We start from the raw sequence: 13,002 nt of genomic DNA, 5'->3' as shown, positions 1-13,002 counted from the left end.
AGTGTGATATAACCAAAATGCTAGTTAATGAGTCTTGTGACATTGAACATTGCTGTCAATATCAGCAACGAGAACAGGGTTATAATAAGTTACAGGTTCTTGGAAACATGTTTGAGTTAAAGGAATAACGAAAAATGACAGCAAAGTACAACATAATTCATTCTAAATATTCACTAGGCAGTATGAACTATGAGTGAAAGATGCAGGTAAATTATCCTGTATAACAAATAATGGAATGAAAGCCCAGGACAGCCAAAACGACTTTATTTAGCCTACTGTATCAGTACTCAGCAAGACCCTGCTGGAGCTTACACATACAGCAGAGAGGACAGACAAATGTCACACACCAATTTGTACATTTCAGAAGAATAAAGATCAGTTGCATGTGAGGTTTAGACTGCATTTTATACAGTTACAGAAACAAAATTACTGTTTTTAAATCGTTTCTCAACATTCACAGATTGGAGTGTGATCTAGACGACAATTATGGCAGTTTTATGTTGTAGATTCCCCTTATAACACAGTATTGTGATTTCCATATGTTACCATCAGGTAGCCTAGTGCTTAGAGCGTTGGGCCAGTACCTGAAAGGTTGCTAGATCGAATCCCTGAGCAGACAAAGTAAAAAAAAAAAAAAAAAAAATCTGTTGTTCTGCCCCTGAACAAGGCAGTTAACCCACTGTTCCTAGGCCGTCATTATAAATAAGAAATTGTTCTAAACTGACTTGCCTAGTTAAATAAAGTTTAATTTTTTTTAAAATAAATAAAAATTAGCATAGCTTATAAGTTCTGGGCAGTAAGTTCTTAGAAAGCACATTTACTGCACTGTACAAAAAGATGCAGGCATGCCAGGCCTCGGAGATGAAAAGCACAAGCCTTTTTGGAGTAATCTACAACCTCTCGGTCCTCCTCTAATCCTAGTTCTGAGAGGCCCTCTTATTCGCAGCCAGCCCGCCCGCCCTCCCCCTTCTCTGTGATCTGGGGTGCAAAGGGTCCCACCAGCCAGTTGAGAGGAGTGTTATTGAGCAGATACTCTACGACACCATCCAGAGAATGTCGCACCTGTGAACATTTAAAATGTGTCAATCAACACAAATAACAGATAATTATGAAATCACTCTGAGGTGATGATGTACATACAATGTGTTTGTTGAAATATTGAAACTGAATAAATAAATGAGAAACCAGCAGCTGGTGTATTCATAATGAATGCACACAGGAGAAATGGAGCAACAGAGTTTGTTTGGTATACCTGTGTTAGATGGTGACGGGTCTGCTCCAGGAGGGGGGGTGTGAGGGTGCTAGTGTTGCCCAGGGAGGAGTGCAGTTCTTCAGCCGCTTTCCGTGCGTTTGCCAGCTGGTCCTGGACAGCACCGGGTAAGCCCTGGGCGCTGGACACCACCCCAGAGCATGCAGACCGCAACTGGTCACTGAGACCACGCACCATCGAGAGGGTTCGCCACTCCAACTGCTACACAAACATAGGCATTTACAGGTATCTGTGGAAACTACAATACAGTGTTTATAAAGTTCCTCAAGTACATTCATTCACATGGCTACTTGGACAGAAAATACTAACTCAGTACTTCCTACCTCAGTCTGGTCTTTGGGAACATCCACCTCCCCCATCTCTACCCCTCCATCTTTAGGCTGTTTCTCCTGCCACTCCTTCCAGCGCTGCAGCAGCTGCTCTGGTGCCCCTCCCAGCTGGTGGTTGGCAGTGGCCAGGGTGGAGCGGGCTTTCTCCAGCAGGTCCAGGGTGCTGGTGATCTGTGTCAAAGTTGCGTATGTGGCATCTCTGGCGTGCCGGGCTCTTACCAGGGACTGCTCCAGGGCCCGCTCCTGCACCTTGGAGGACAGCTTTCCCAGACGGACAAAGTAGCTAGAGCCCAAAACTGGTGCAGTAGTCACCTCACCTGTTGCAGGCTCCGCCAAAGCAGCTGTATGCGGAAAAAATAACGATAATCTATAAACGATAATTCACTGTCTGAGATCAGAGCTATTGATTTTAGTGTCGCCTTGTCTACATATACAGTTGAAGTCGGAAGTTTACATACACCTTAAACAAATACATTTAAACTCAGTTTTTCACAATTCCTGACATTTAATCCTAGTAAAAATTCCCTGTCTTAGGTCAGTTAGGATCACCACTTTATTTCAAGAATGTGAAATGTCAGAATAATAGTATAGAGAATGATTTCAGTTTTTATTTCTTTCATCACATTCCCAGTGGGTCAGAAGTTTACATACACTCAATTAGTATTTGGTAGCATTGCCTTTAAATTGTTTAACTTGGGTCAAACGGTTTTGGGTAGCCTTCCACAAGCTTCCCACAATGAGTTGGGTGAATTTTGGCCCATTACTCCTGACAGAGCTGGTGTAACTGAGTCAGGTTTGTAGGCCTCCTTGCTCGCACACGCTTTTTCAGTTATGCCCACACATTTTCTATAGGATTGAGGTCAGGGCTTTGTAATGGCCACTTCAATACCTTGACTTTGTTGTCCTTATGCCATTTTGCCACAACTTTGGAAGTATGCTTGGGGTCATTGTCCATTTGGAAGACCCATTTCGGACCAAGCTTTAACTTCCTGACTGATGTCTTGAGATGTGGATATATTGAAACAACATCATTTTCCTTCCTCAACATGCCATCTATTTTGTGAAGTGCACCAGTCCTTCCTGCAGCAACGCACCCCCACAACATGATGCTGCCACCCCATGCTTCACGGTTGGGATGGTGTTCTTCGGCTTGCAAGCATCCCCCTTTTTCCTCCAAGCATAACGAGGGTCATCATGGCCAAACAGTTCTATTTTTGTTGCATCAGACCAGAGGACATTTCTCCAAAAAGTACAATCTTTGTCCCCATGTGCAGTTGCAAACCGTAGTCTGGCTTTTTTAATGGCGGGTTTGGAGCAATGGCGTCTTTCTTGCTGAGCGGCCTTTCAGGTTATGTCGATATAGGACTCGTTTAACTGTGGCTATAGATACTTTTGTACCCGTTTTCTCTAGCATCTTCACAAGGTCCTTTGCTGCTGTTCTAGGATTGATTTGCACTTTTCGCACCAAAGTATGTTCATCTCTAGGAGACAGAACACGTCTCCTTCCTGAGCGGTATGACGGCTGCGTGGTCCCATGATGTTTATACTTGCATACTATTGTTTGTTCAGATGAACGTGGTACCTTCAGGCGTTTGGAAATTGCTCCCAAGGATGAACCAGACTTGTGGAGGTCCACAATTTTTTTTCTGTGGTCTTGGCTGATTTCTTTTGATTTTCCCATGATGTCAAGCAAAGAGGCACCAAGTTTGAAGGTAGGGCTTGAAATACATCCACAGGTACACCTCCAATTGACTCAAATTATGTCAATTAGCCTATCAGAACCTTCTAAAGCCATGACATCATTTTTTGGAATTTCCCAAGCTGTTTAAAGGCAGTCAACTTAGTGTATATGTAAACTTCTGACCCACTGGAATTGTGATACAGTGAATTATAAGTGAAATAATCTGTCTGTAAACAATTGTTGGAAAAATTACTTGCGTCATGCACAAAGTAAATGTCCTAACTGACTTGCTAGAACTATAGTTTGTTAACAAGAAATTTGTGGAGTGGTTGAAAAACGAGTTTTAATAACACCAACCTAAGTGTACGTAAACTTCCAACTTCAACTGTACATAGCTACAAATATATTAACCATCTTGCAGCTCTAGACCTTACTCAGCAGCACCCACACCAGGAATGGGTTCAATTCCATTTAAGTACAGTCAATTCAGAGGTTATTAGTTCATTTTCTCATTCATACTGACCCAGCTCTCTGTCGCTGAGAGGCAGGTTATGGTCCACCCAGTTCTCAGAGTGGCTGAGGGCCAGGCCCACCCCACTGCTGACCATCTGGCCCACACCGGTCACCATGAATGAGCTGAACAATCCACTGGCTGCTGCTTGGGTCATCTCCACACCCCCGAACACTGCCGACATTACAGCCCCAGTAATGGTTTCTTTGGCCCCGGTTACAGCCCCAGTCATAGCCTCCTTTGTCCCACTCATCGACTGGTACATCATGCCTATTGTATCTGAAACTAGCTGAGGGAGAAACAATTAAAAAGCTGTTATGAATATACAAGGTATTACATCAAGTAAAGTGTTTTCTTGGGGACTTGAGTTGAATTGGATGCATGAAGAAGCATTGTTGACTAGTCAACACTAGATTTGGAGACTCACCTTATCAGCTGGCTGCTGGAGGATTTGCAGTTTTTCCACCTTGTCCAGTCCCATCATAGCATAATGATTCACCACAGAAACTGCAACAAATCATTCTTTAACTCAGAACAAAAAAGTTATCCACTAAAATAAATATATAGTTTTTTTGTGATGTCTGTCTGTGGTCACTACGCAGCAGAACTCACTCTGTGGCTCCAGTCTGTCCAGGAGTGGCTTGGAGCCGGTTGTGGCGGCTGCCCCAAGAGTGCGCACCCCGCTCTCGACAACCTCCATGACCCCCTTCAGCAGGGGCACGCTGTCCTTAGTGCTGCTGTAGGCGTTGGACACTACACCACACGCAGAGCTCACCAGGGGTATGCTGCCCACGCGGGACACAACACTCTGGAAACAAGACAATGGTTATTATTTAGCCTGAGTTAGTAGAGGGGAAACAGCCTTTGTGTTTCCAATTTCAACAATTGCATGTTGCATATTTTGTTTGATTTGTACTGATCACTCAATCGGCACCTGGAGTTTTTTTGTGTACATGCACATATTATCCTTGAGGAGTGCTTGCATATTTCCAATTTATCCACTTGAGTGAAATACTGAATGCTGGTTTCAATGTTATTTGTGTATCAGACCCTTCAGAGCTGTGTTGTAGGGTAAACTAATGTCATAGTGATGGTGCTCCTCACCTGCAGGTCTCCATTAGTTGGCTGCGCTGTAGCTGTACTGGGCACAGTCTTCCCGCTGTCGGCCATTGTGCAGGATGTGTTTAAGGATGTCTCTTTAAATTTCTGACATGAAAAAGAGGAGATTCACCTCAAATTACGTGGGTTATGAGACAGAACTTTTACTTGCTTCATAATACAGATATTCATTATGCAGCTGAACAGCAGTGAGGGGATTTATTGTGCTGTCCCTCCATCTATCCATTTGTAGACAACCCAGTCATGTCTGCTTCATTTGTCAAGCAACAGGATACAGCCAGGATGGAACTGGATAGGGCTGAATTATAGAATGATTCACGTCACTGGACAGAAGTTGGACTGAACAAGGATGCCCTGTCCCATCTGGACAAGAGGCATACCTATGTAGGAATGCTGTTCATTGACTATAGCTCATCATCAAGCTTGAGGCCCTGGGTCTGAACCCTGCCCTGTGCAACTGGGTCCTGGACTTCCTGACGGGTCGCCCCCAGGTGGTGAAGGTAGGAAACAACACCTCTTCACTGATCCTCAACACTGGGGCCCATGACCGCATGGCTAAGCACGTCTCCAACTCAATCATCAAGTTTGCAGACAACACAACAGTAGTAGGCTTGATTACCAACAATGATGAGACAGCCTAAAAGAGAGGAGGTGAGGGCTCTGAGAGTGTGGTGCCAGGAAAATAGCCTCTCACTCAACGTCAACAAAACGAAGGAGATGATCGGAGACTTCAGGAAACAGCACAGGGAGCACCCTATCCACATTGATGGGACCGTAGTGGAGAAGGTGGAAAGCTTCAAGTTCCTTGGCGTACACATCACTGACAAACTGAAATGGTCCACCCACACATACAGTGTGGTGAAGAAGGCACAACAGCACCTCAGGAGGCTAAAGAAATTTGGCTTAACACCTAAAACTTTTACAGATGCACAATTGAGAGCATCCTGTCGGGCTGTATCACCGCCTGGTATGGCAACTGCACCGCCCACAACCACAAAGCTCTCCAGAGGGTGGTGCGGTCTGCCCAACTCATTACCGGGGGCAAACCTCCCACCATCCTGGACACATACAGCACCTGATGCCATTGGAAGGCCAAAAAGATATAGCCAAAATATATCATTATGGAGGCAGATACAATAATTGCTAATATTCCAAACAGTAGCACTAGGAGCTCCTCCACTACACATTTGTCTGGGCCCTGGCTCTGGTCACTGCAGACCAAAGTTAATCATGTAGGCCATCAATTTGATGTTTGTCTTTATAATAATGATGTGGCATTTTGATCATGTGATTTCAGTACCTTAAACTAAATGCTTGGCAAAATTTTATTTTATTATGAAGATTTTTGAAAAATGTTGGCAAAAATGTAAATTGGATGACATCACAATTGAACATTTAAATCCTGTAGAACTTAATATCATGGTAATTCTGAATGTGATCATTATTCAGATGTAAAATTGGATGACATAACAATTGAATGTTTGGGCCAACTGATCATCTCCCTGAATATATAAAAAAAAACAAATTTTTGAAAATCGGTAATCTGTGTACCAGCAAGTGCAATGCGCTGATTGTTTGATTCTGAACTCAGTTTTGGTGGTAACAAATTTGAAACTAAAAACTTGCTGGTACACAGATTACCGATTTTCAAAAAATTATATATATATATATATATTCAGGGAGATGATCAGTCTGTACCATTGATGGGACAGGGAGATCTTCCAGCAAGACCATCTACTTTCATCCATAATGCTAAGAACATTTTATTCCTCTGGAGGGCAGGGCCATAGCTCATTTTTGTGTACTGCTCAATATTCCATGGGAAAAAAAACATTGGTATGGTGATGCTGTTGCTTTGTCTAGTCTTAGGATTGTTAAATGGCAGAAATCATTGCTGTGTCATTGACACGTAATTGGTATACAATTACCACGTTTCCATCAACAGTTTTTATGCGAGTAAAGTCATACTGTAAAAAAAACTGCTATGATGGAAACTGGAAGTTTCGGTACAATTTTATAAATGCTGACAGATAATTAGTTTGTTTGACGTGTTGGCATCTTTTTGTGTCAGTAAAATGTATTATGCGAGAAATGGCAGTGGAAATGCCTTTATGCGCAAATATTGATACACTACATAACCAAAAGTATGTGGACACCTGCTCATCGAACATCTCATTCCAAAATCATGGGCATAAATATGGAGTTGGTCCCTCCTATGCTGCTATAACAGCCTCTACTCTTCTGGGAAGGCTTTCCACTAGATGTTGGAACATTGCTGCAGGGACAAGCGCATTAGTGAGGTTGGCCAGTGATGTTGGGCGATTAGGCCTAGCTCGCAGTTGGTGTCAACTAATCCCAAAGTTGTTAGATGGGGTTACGGTCAGGGTTCAGTGCAGGCCAGTCAAGTTCTTCCAAACTGATCTCAACAAACTATTTCTGTATGGACCTGGTTGTGCACGGGGCATTGTCATGCTGAAACAGGAAAGGGCCTTCCACAAACTGTTGCCACAAAGTTGGATGCACAGAATGATCTAGAATGTCATTGTATGCTGTAGCGTGACGACTTCCATTCACTGGACCTAAAGGGCCTAGCCCGAAACATGAAAAACAGCTCCAAACCATTATTCCTCCTCCATCAAACTTTACAGTTGGCACTAGGCATTTGGGAAGGTAGCTTTGTCCATTGGACTGCCAGATGATGAAGCATGGTTCATCACTCCAGAGAACTTGTTTCCACTGCTCCAGAGTTCAATGGCAGCAACCTTTACACCGCTCCAGCCGACGCTTGGCATTGCGCATGGTGATCTTAGGCTTATGTGCGGCTGCTCAGCCATGGAAAACCATTTCATGAAGCTCCCGACGAACAGTTCTTGTGCCGATGTTGCTTCCAGAGGCAGTTTGGAACTCGGTAGTGAGTGTTGCAAACAAGAACAGACAATTGTTACGCGCTACAGCACTCGGCGGTCCCGTTCTGTGAGCTTGTGTGGCCTACCACTTCGCGGCTGAGCCATTTATGCTCCTAGACGTTTCCACTTCACAGTAATATCACTTACAGTTGACCAGGGCAGCTCTAGCAGGGCAGAAATTTGACAAACTGACTTGTTGGAAAGGTGGCATCCTATGACAGTGCCACGTTGAAAGTCACTGAGTTCTTCAGTAAAGCCATTCTACTGCCAATGTTTGTCAATGAAGATTGCATGGCTGTGTGTTTGATTTTATACGCCTATCAGCAACAGTGTTGCTAAAATTGCCAAATCCACTAATTTGAACAGGTGTCCACATATATATATATATATTAGGTGTATAATAACCATCATATGGAAGTAAACTTGGAGTTACGTGATGATATGGTGCGTGGTCCTTCTACTGCGACTCGGGAAACCACGCATTTTGAGGCTACAGATTAAACTATGACTTCACAAAGTGGTGAAAGTGCACAGTAATCTTGATGCTCCTGTACAATAAATAGAGGGTCTTACAACAACAAATCCATTTGGTGGAAAAATTCTAAAAATGTTCATATTCGCATGGAAATCTGTCACCAATTGGATGGAAACCTAGCTATTGATGACACAATCTTTGGATGTCACTATAGCCAATTGTCAAAGACAGTTGAAAACCATATTCTGATGTCACCAAAATCTTAGATCTTCAAAGCAATTTGAAATCCCTACTGTCCAGATAAGTGTTTTTTATTTTATTGCAACAGCAATATGGATGTGTCATTTTCAGGTCAAACCAATACTGTGGCAGCAACCAGCTCTGTGGCTCTGGTACTGACCCTGCTCACCAGGCCTCACTGGTGGATCCCCTGACCTACATGGGACAGGAAAACTGCCCCCCACCTCAGAGCAGGCCCCAAAGGTAAAGGAGACCCATCCAGACACCCATATTCGATGTGGTCATCATGAAGGATCTTCCACATGCATACTCTCTCTCATCAGTCGTCTGAGCTCTCTAAAGGGTCTCAAGGTACAGCTGGATGAGCCTCTGACACTGACCTACCTGGGAACCGTAAACCTCCCTCCGGCTCCTGACCAGGCCTCACCTCCACAGCAGCCCAAGAACAGCCCTCTGCTGAGCCCACTCGAGGCTGTTTCTGACGTAGGGGAAGGAAGCAGTTGGACATCCCCAGCTCATGACCTCAGCAGGCCCCTCTCCTGGTCCATGGCAGGCCCCTTCATTCAGCCACACAGGGTGCTATAGCCAGGAGTACTGGCAGAGGTGCATGCAGTACTACCAGCAGCTGTCTGACCAGAGGAGGTGGAAACAGATATGCTACTACATGGACATGAGCAGAGCTCCCCACTAGGGAGTTCTACATGTGCATACTGATGCAGCTGCCTGCACTTGGCCATGCTGAGGAAAGCGTAGCGGAGCCTTCTACCAGCAAGCAGGGTGGTAACACCACTTTAAATTATAGTAAACTCAACATGGATGGTGGGGTATGCAAAAATGCATACACCCCACCAAAAATGGGTCAACCTTGAACACCTTTGTCTTGTATGTTTTTCCATTCAGGTTAAAAAAAATACACATATACGAATTCTGAACATTTCTACAAGGGACAAATATGTATGGGAGGTTTCATTCAAATCAAAACGAATTCTGTCAAAAAGTGATTGAATTCAAATGGATTTACCCCTCTGTGTGTGACCCCTGAAGCCAGTAGAGCAGGCCTAGATGGCAGTAGGTTGGTATGCAAGCAATGACTGACTGTATGAAGAAAGACGTGGGTCACAGCCATATAAATGAATTGTCCCAGCAGCCTACAACGTTCCAATTCCAGTCAAATCATTTACAGTTATGACAGGTGAAAGTATGAAAAATACTACTTCACAAAGAAGCAAATAAGAGATGAGGGCCCAAATTACAATTTGAAAATAAGCCATATTTAAAAGTGTTTTGAAAAATTGGGCCATAGTTCTGCTGAACTTTACCCCACAAAAGGGATTTTCCCAGTACCGTAAAATGAATAGCTTCTCTGGTAGAGAACATGAGCAACTAGCCTACAGTAGTTTGATTAACTTCTATCTAAATAGACATTAAACAGGCACTTAGGCAGACATCTAAAATAACAGTATAGTTTGTTAGCAAGCCTGGTCAAAGACGAAGCTAGAAGGTTACAAGTTGTTATCCTAATGTTACCGCATGATACAACTCTGCATGCTTTTCAAAATATTAGTTTCCAGACAGGTTGTCAATTTAGTCACTGACCTCGCTGATAATAAACATAATATATTTGGCATGCTCCTGTCCTCCGTTGACCCTGCTGCGAAGTTTAACCCAGATAGCCGTGTCCCTACCAAGCCCTGGCAGCACACTTGGCAAAACATGGGCAGAGCAAAGGCGGGGTTGTCAAATTGTTCCTGAAAGTTAACCAATCACTGTAAACTGAAACTAGCTATACGCAACAGTAGCCAATGAATGTAGTTAGGTTACATGAAACCATGTAGCCTAACAATTATGATATCAATAGTTGTGCCTGTATGATTATATATTTTGAAATATCAAGCGTTATCTATAATGTCTGTGGATTTCTATTTATGTTAGTATTGTGTTCATGTCATAATTGATGATGAGACTGATTATTGGTATAGGCTAATACATTTAGATTATAAATAGATGGGGAACACAACTTCACAAAGCATCATCAGGTGTTGAAAAATGTCACACAAACGTGAGTTTTACTGATTTCATAAAGCCAGGTAAAATCACAGAACATCTGTTGGGATTATTAGGCCTACCCTTAAATGCAATCAGGTGCCTCACATCTTCAATGAGATCTGGTTTAAGGGTCAATCAATGATTTAGACCTGGCAATATTTAATCATTTACATCTTGAAGACCCATAAACTGTTACCCTACAACGTTTACAAAAGTTGCAGTTGTGGTTCTTACCTCAATTCACGTTGTATGGTATTTTGTTCTATGCAAAGTAGCTCTATAACGTTATATAATTTATGTTTTATAGCCTACCTGCAATAAATAAGAACATCGGCCAACCAAATATGTTACCCTATGTCTTGAAAGCCAATTGCCTATGGGGACGGTTCATTTTACGCCTGCTACATTTAGGTTAATGTTGACTCCTCATGAGCAACTTTCAACCTGCACCAATGACGGAAATCGCCATTGCATGTAGGCTAAGTGCCTCGTTCAAATACTAGTCGGAACAAGGTAACTCGGACTTCCTGAATCGTTGAACGCGGCACGTGTATAACTACAACCAGTTAGTATATCGAAAATGTGCGATTTTCCTAGTTCTGACTAGCATGTAATCTTAGTAATTAAGTAAATAACTTAAGTATTTGTTTTTATGACCGTGTTTTTCTTTCTGCTTATATTTTGTATTTATATGTTGATGTGTGTATTTTTAGTATTGTATGTAATTCAGCACTCATCTGTAAAAAAGAAAGAAAAAAGACAGTGATCTTAATATGACTCCCTGATAAAATAAAGGGTAATGAAAATCTAAATAAATACAATCTCTCCTGGAAAGTCTGACGTGGTAGACAACGTTTCGTATTTCTCACCTCTTCCCTGCCTAGAACCTAATCTAGTAGCTAAGGTGATATTTTGCTTCTGGGTTGCCGTGATTAAAATTCAAGCAAAGATTTGTATAACTAAACCAAGATAGACCACAGCATGTCGTTTCCAATGGGAACAAATGAGTCATAGTGGGCAGAACAAGTAAGGAGGTGGGCAGAGCCAAGCACGAAATAGCGAGATCCTATTTTCCTGTTCTAGTAAACATTTGCATATTTCCGTTAGGGAACGCCTACTCTGTGAAATGCGCGTGTGCAATAACTCAATTCGCCTTTGCACTTCTAAACAACGCGATTTTATAAAACGTTGGCAAAAGCCAAAGTCTACAATACTCAGTCCACTCTTTTCAAAACAGATTCTAGTTATGGGAACAGAAAACTGTATTGAGATCAAATGTTTCATTGATGAGAAAAATTGCAGAATGTCGGCCAAAATCCATCTCCTTTCATAATTTTCCTACCAAATTTGGTAGTGAGTTGAAACACCAAGCGGGTGCTTCACATTTATACATCTGGTGATATATCTGTCTCATTGTTCTATCTGTGACGCAATTAATAATTACTACAGCAACAAGAGTGGCTTTGTATTTCTGTTTAATGCAGTGTAACTGCAATGGGTAGCTACACCTGAAGAGGGCATTCTTTACCCACAAAGAGAGGCCAATGTGCTGCAGCCTCACTCACTGTATGTGGCTGAACCTCTGCAAGGTCTTTCAAGTCTGCTTGGCACCCATATTGAAGACATGTTGAGAGGATCCTTTTAAACAAATTATAACTACAAGTTTATTTTTATATTTTAGAACAGAGAGTAAATCCACTATGAAGCCGATGAAAGAGAAGGGCATGTGGATGCGTTTATAAATGCAAGTGTGAGGTTTACAGAAAATGTATGGGGTACATATGTAGACTATCTCTATAAAATAAATCTAGTGAGGATTGTCCATAGGAAGATAAAAAGAATATTCACGATTCCCTGACATGTGGAGTTCATATGATATAAGCTCTTCCTATTGTTTTAAATGCTAGAACAATGTGTCACTCTGTTTGGCTGGCAGTGGAGTGTATCCATGGATGCCAAGGGAAGCCAGGCTTCCCATTTTTTTTAAAGCTTTCGTCTCTCTGTGTTTTCAGAATTTTCTTCAATTCGCAAGAGGCCTAATATAACTCACCGGAGAAAGTGTCCGAGCAAGAGAAACAGCACCCCTCTGTTTCTGTGTTTGTAGGCCATCTATCTGATGCTGTCTGGTCAAAAATAGTTTGACATTGTTGCCGTCTGTAGCGTTGAATGCAAGGGAAGCCAGCGAGCATTTGGCCTCCCTTAATAAGAAAAAATATATAAAATAATAGCCAATCAGAGTTGAGCTAAACTGAGTGAGCTCAACTGTGAATGGTCCTGGCTCACCAACAAAATGTGTCAAGGGAAGCCAGTTTGGATTTGGCTTCACTCCTATCACATCGCATCAAGATAAATATGTAATTGACAGAAACAACTTAAATTGTTGCACCTTGTTGTGTTGTTGTCCTCCTGTGGCTAGCTAGCTAGC

The 13,002-nt window shown here is 42.5% G+C and overlaps 1 protein-coding gene across 3 annotated transcripts; it reads right to left on the bottom strand.

Moving 5' to 3' along the window:
• Positions 1–247: 247 nt before the first annotated feature.
• Positions 248–11,074, bottom strand: plin3 (perilipin 3). 3 transcript variants are annotated; one of them, XM_055861471.1, is made up of 8 exons: positions 10,890–11,074; positions 4,896–4,997; positions 4,404–4,599; positions 4,219–4,298; positions 3,804–4,080; positions 1,594–1,940; positions 1,253–1,471; positions 248–1,062 (listed from the first exon to the last, which is right to left on the bottom strand). In XM_055861471.1, exons 2-8 carry the CDS (start codon positions 4,959–4,961, stop codon positions 937–939), a joined length of 1,311 nt encoding a protein of 436 aa, XP_055717446.1. In that variant the 5' UTR covers positions 4,962–4,997; positions 10,890–11,074; the 3' UTR covers positions 248–936. The 3 variants fall into 3 exon arrangements, with proteins under 3 accessions (XP_055717446.1, XP_055717445.1, XP_055717444.1); XM_055861470.1 differs by having other exon boundaries at positions 10,812–10,902; XM_055861469.1 differs by lacking the exon at positions 10,890–11,074 and adding an exon at positions 10,128–10,792.
• Positions 11,075–13,002: the final 1,928 nt, after the last annotated feature.

The sequence above is a fragment of the Salvelinus fontinalis genome, chromosome 14 (genome assembly GCF_029448725.1).
Source record: "Salvelinus fontinalis isolate EN_2023a chromosome 14, ASM2944872v1, whole genome shotgun sequence".
NCBI lineage: Eukaryota > Metazoa > Chordata > Actinopteri > Salmoniformes > Salmonidae > Salvelinus > Salvelinus fontinalis.
The sequence above is the reverse complement of the archived record's forward strand: the minus strand, read 5'-3'. Positions and strand labels throughout refer to the sequence as shown.

Excerpts from the sequence above, each read along its gene's own strand:
- plin3 (XM_055861469.1), bottom strand. Across the intron at positions 4,299-4,403 it reads GGACAGACTGGAGCCACAGA|TTTCTGTGGTGAATCATTAT; the intron begins GTGAGTTCTGCT and ends GATTTGTTGCAG. Across the intron at positions 1,941-3,803 it reads TCTCAGCGACAGAGAGCTGG|CTGCTTTGGCGGAGCCTGCA; the intron begins GTCAGTATGAAT and ends TTCCGCATACAG.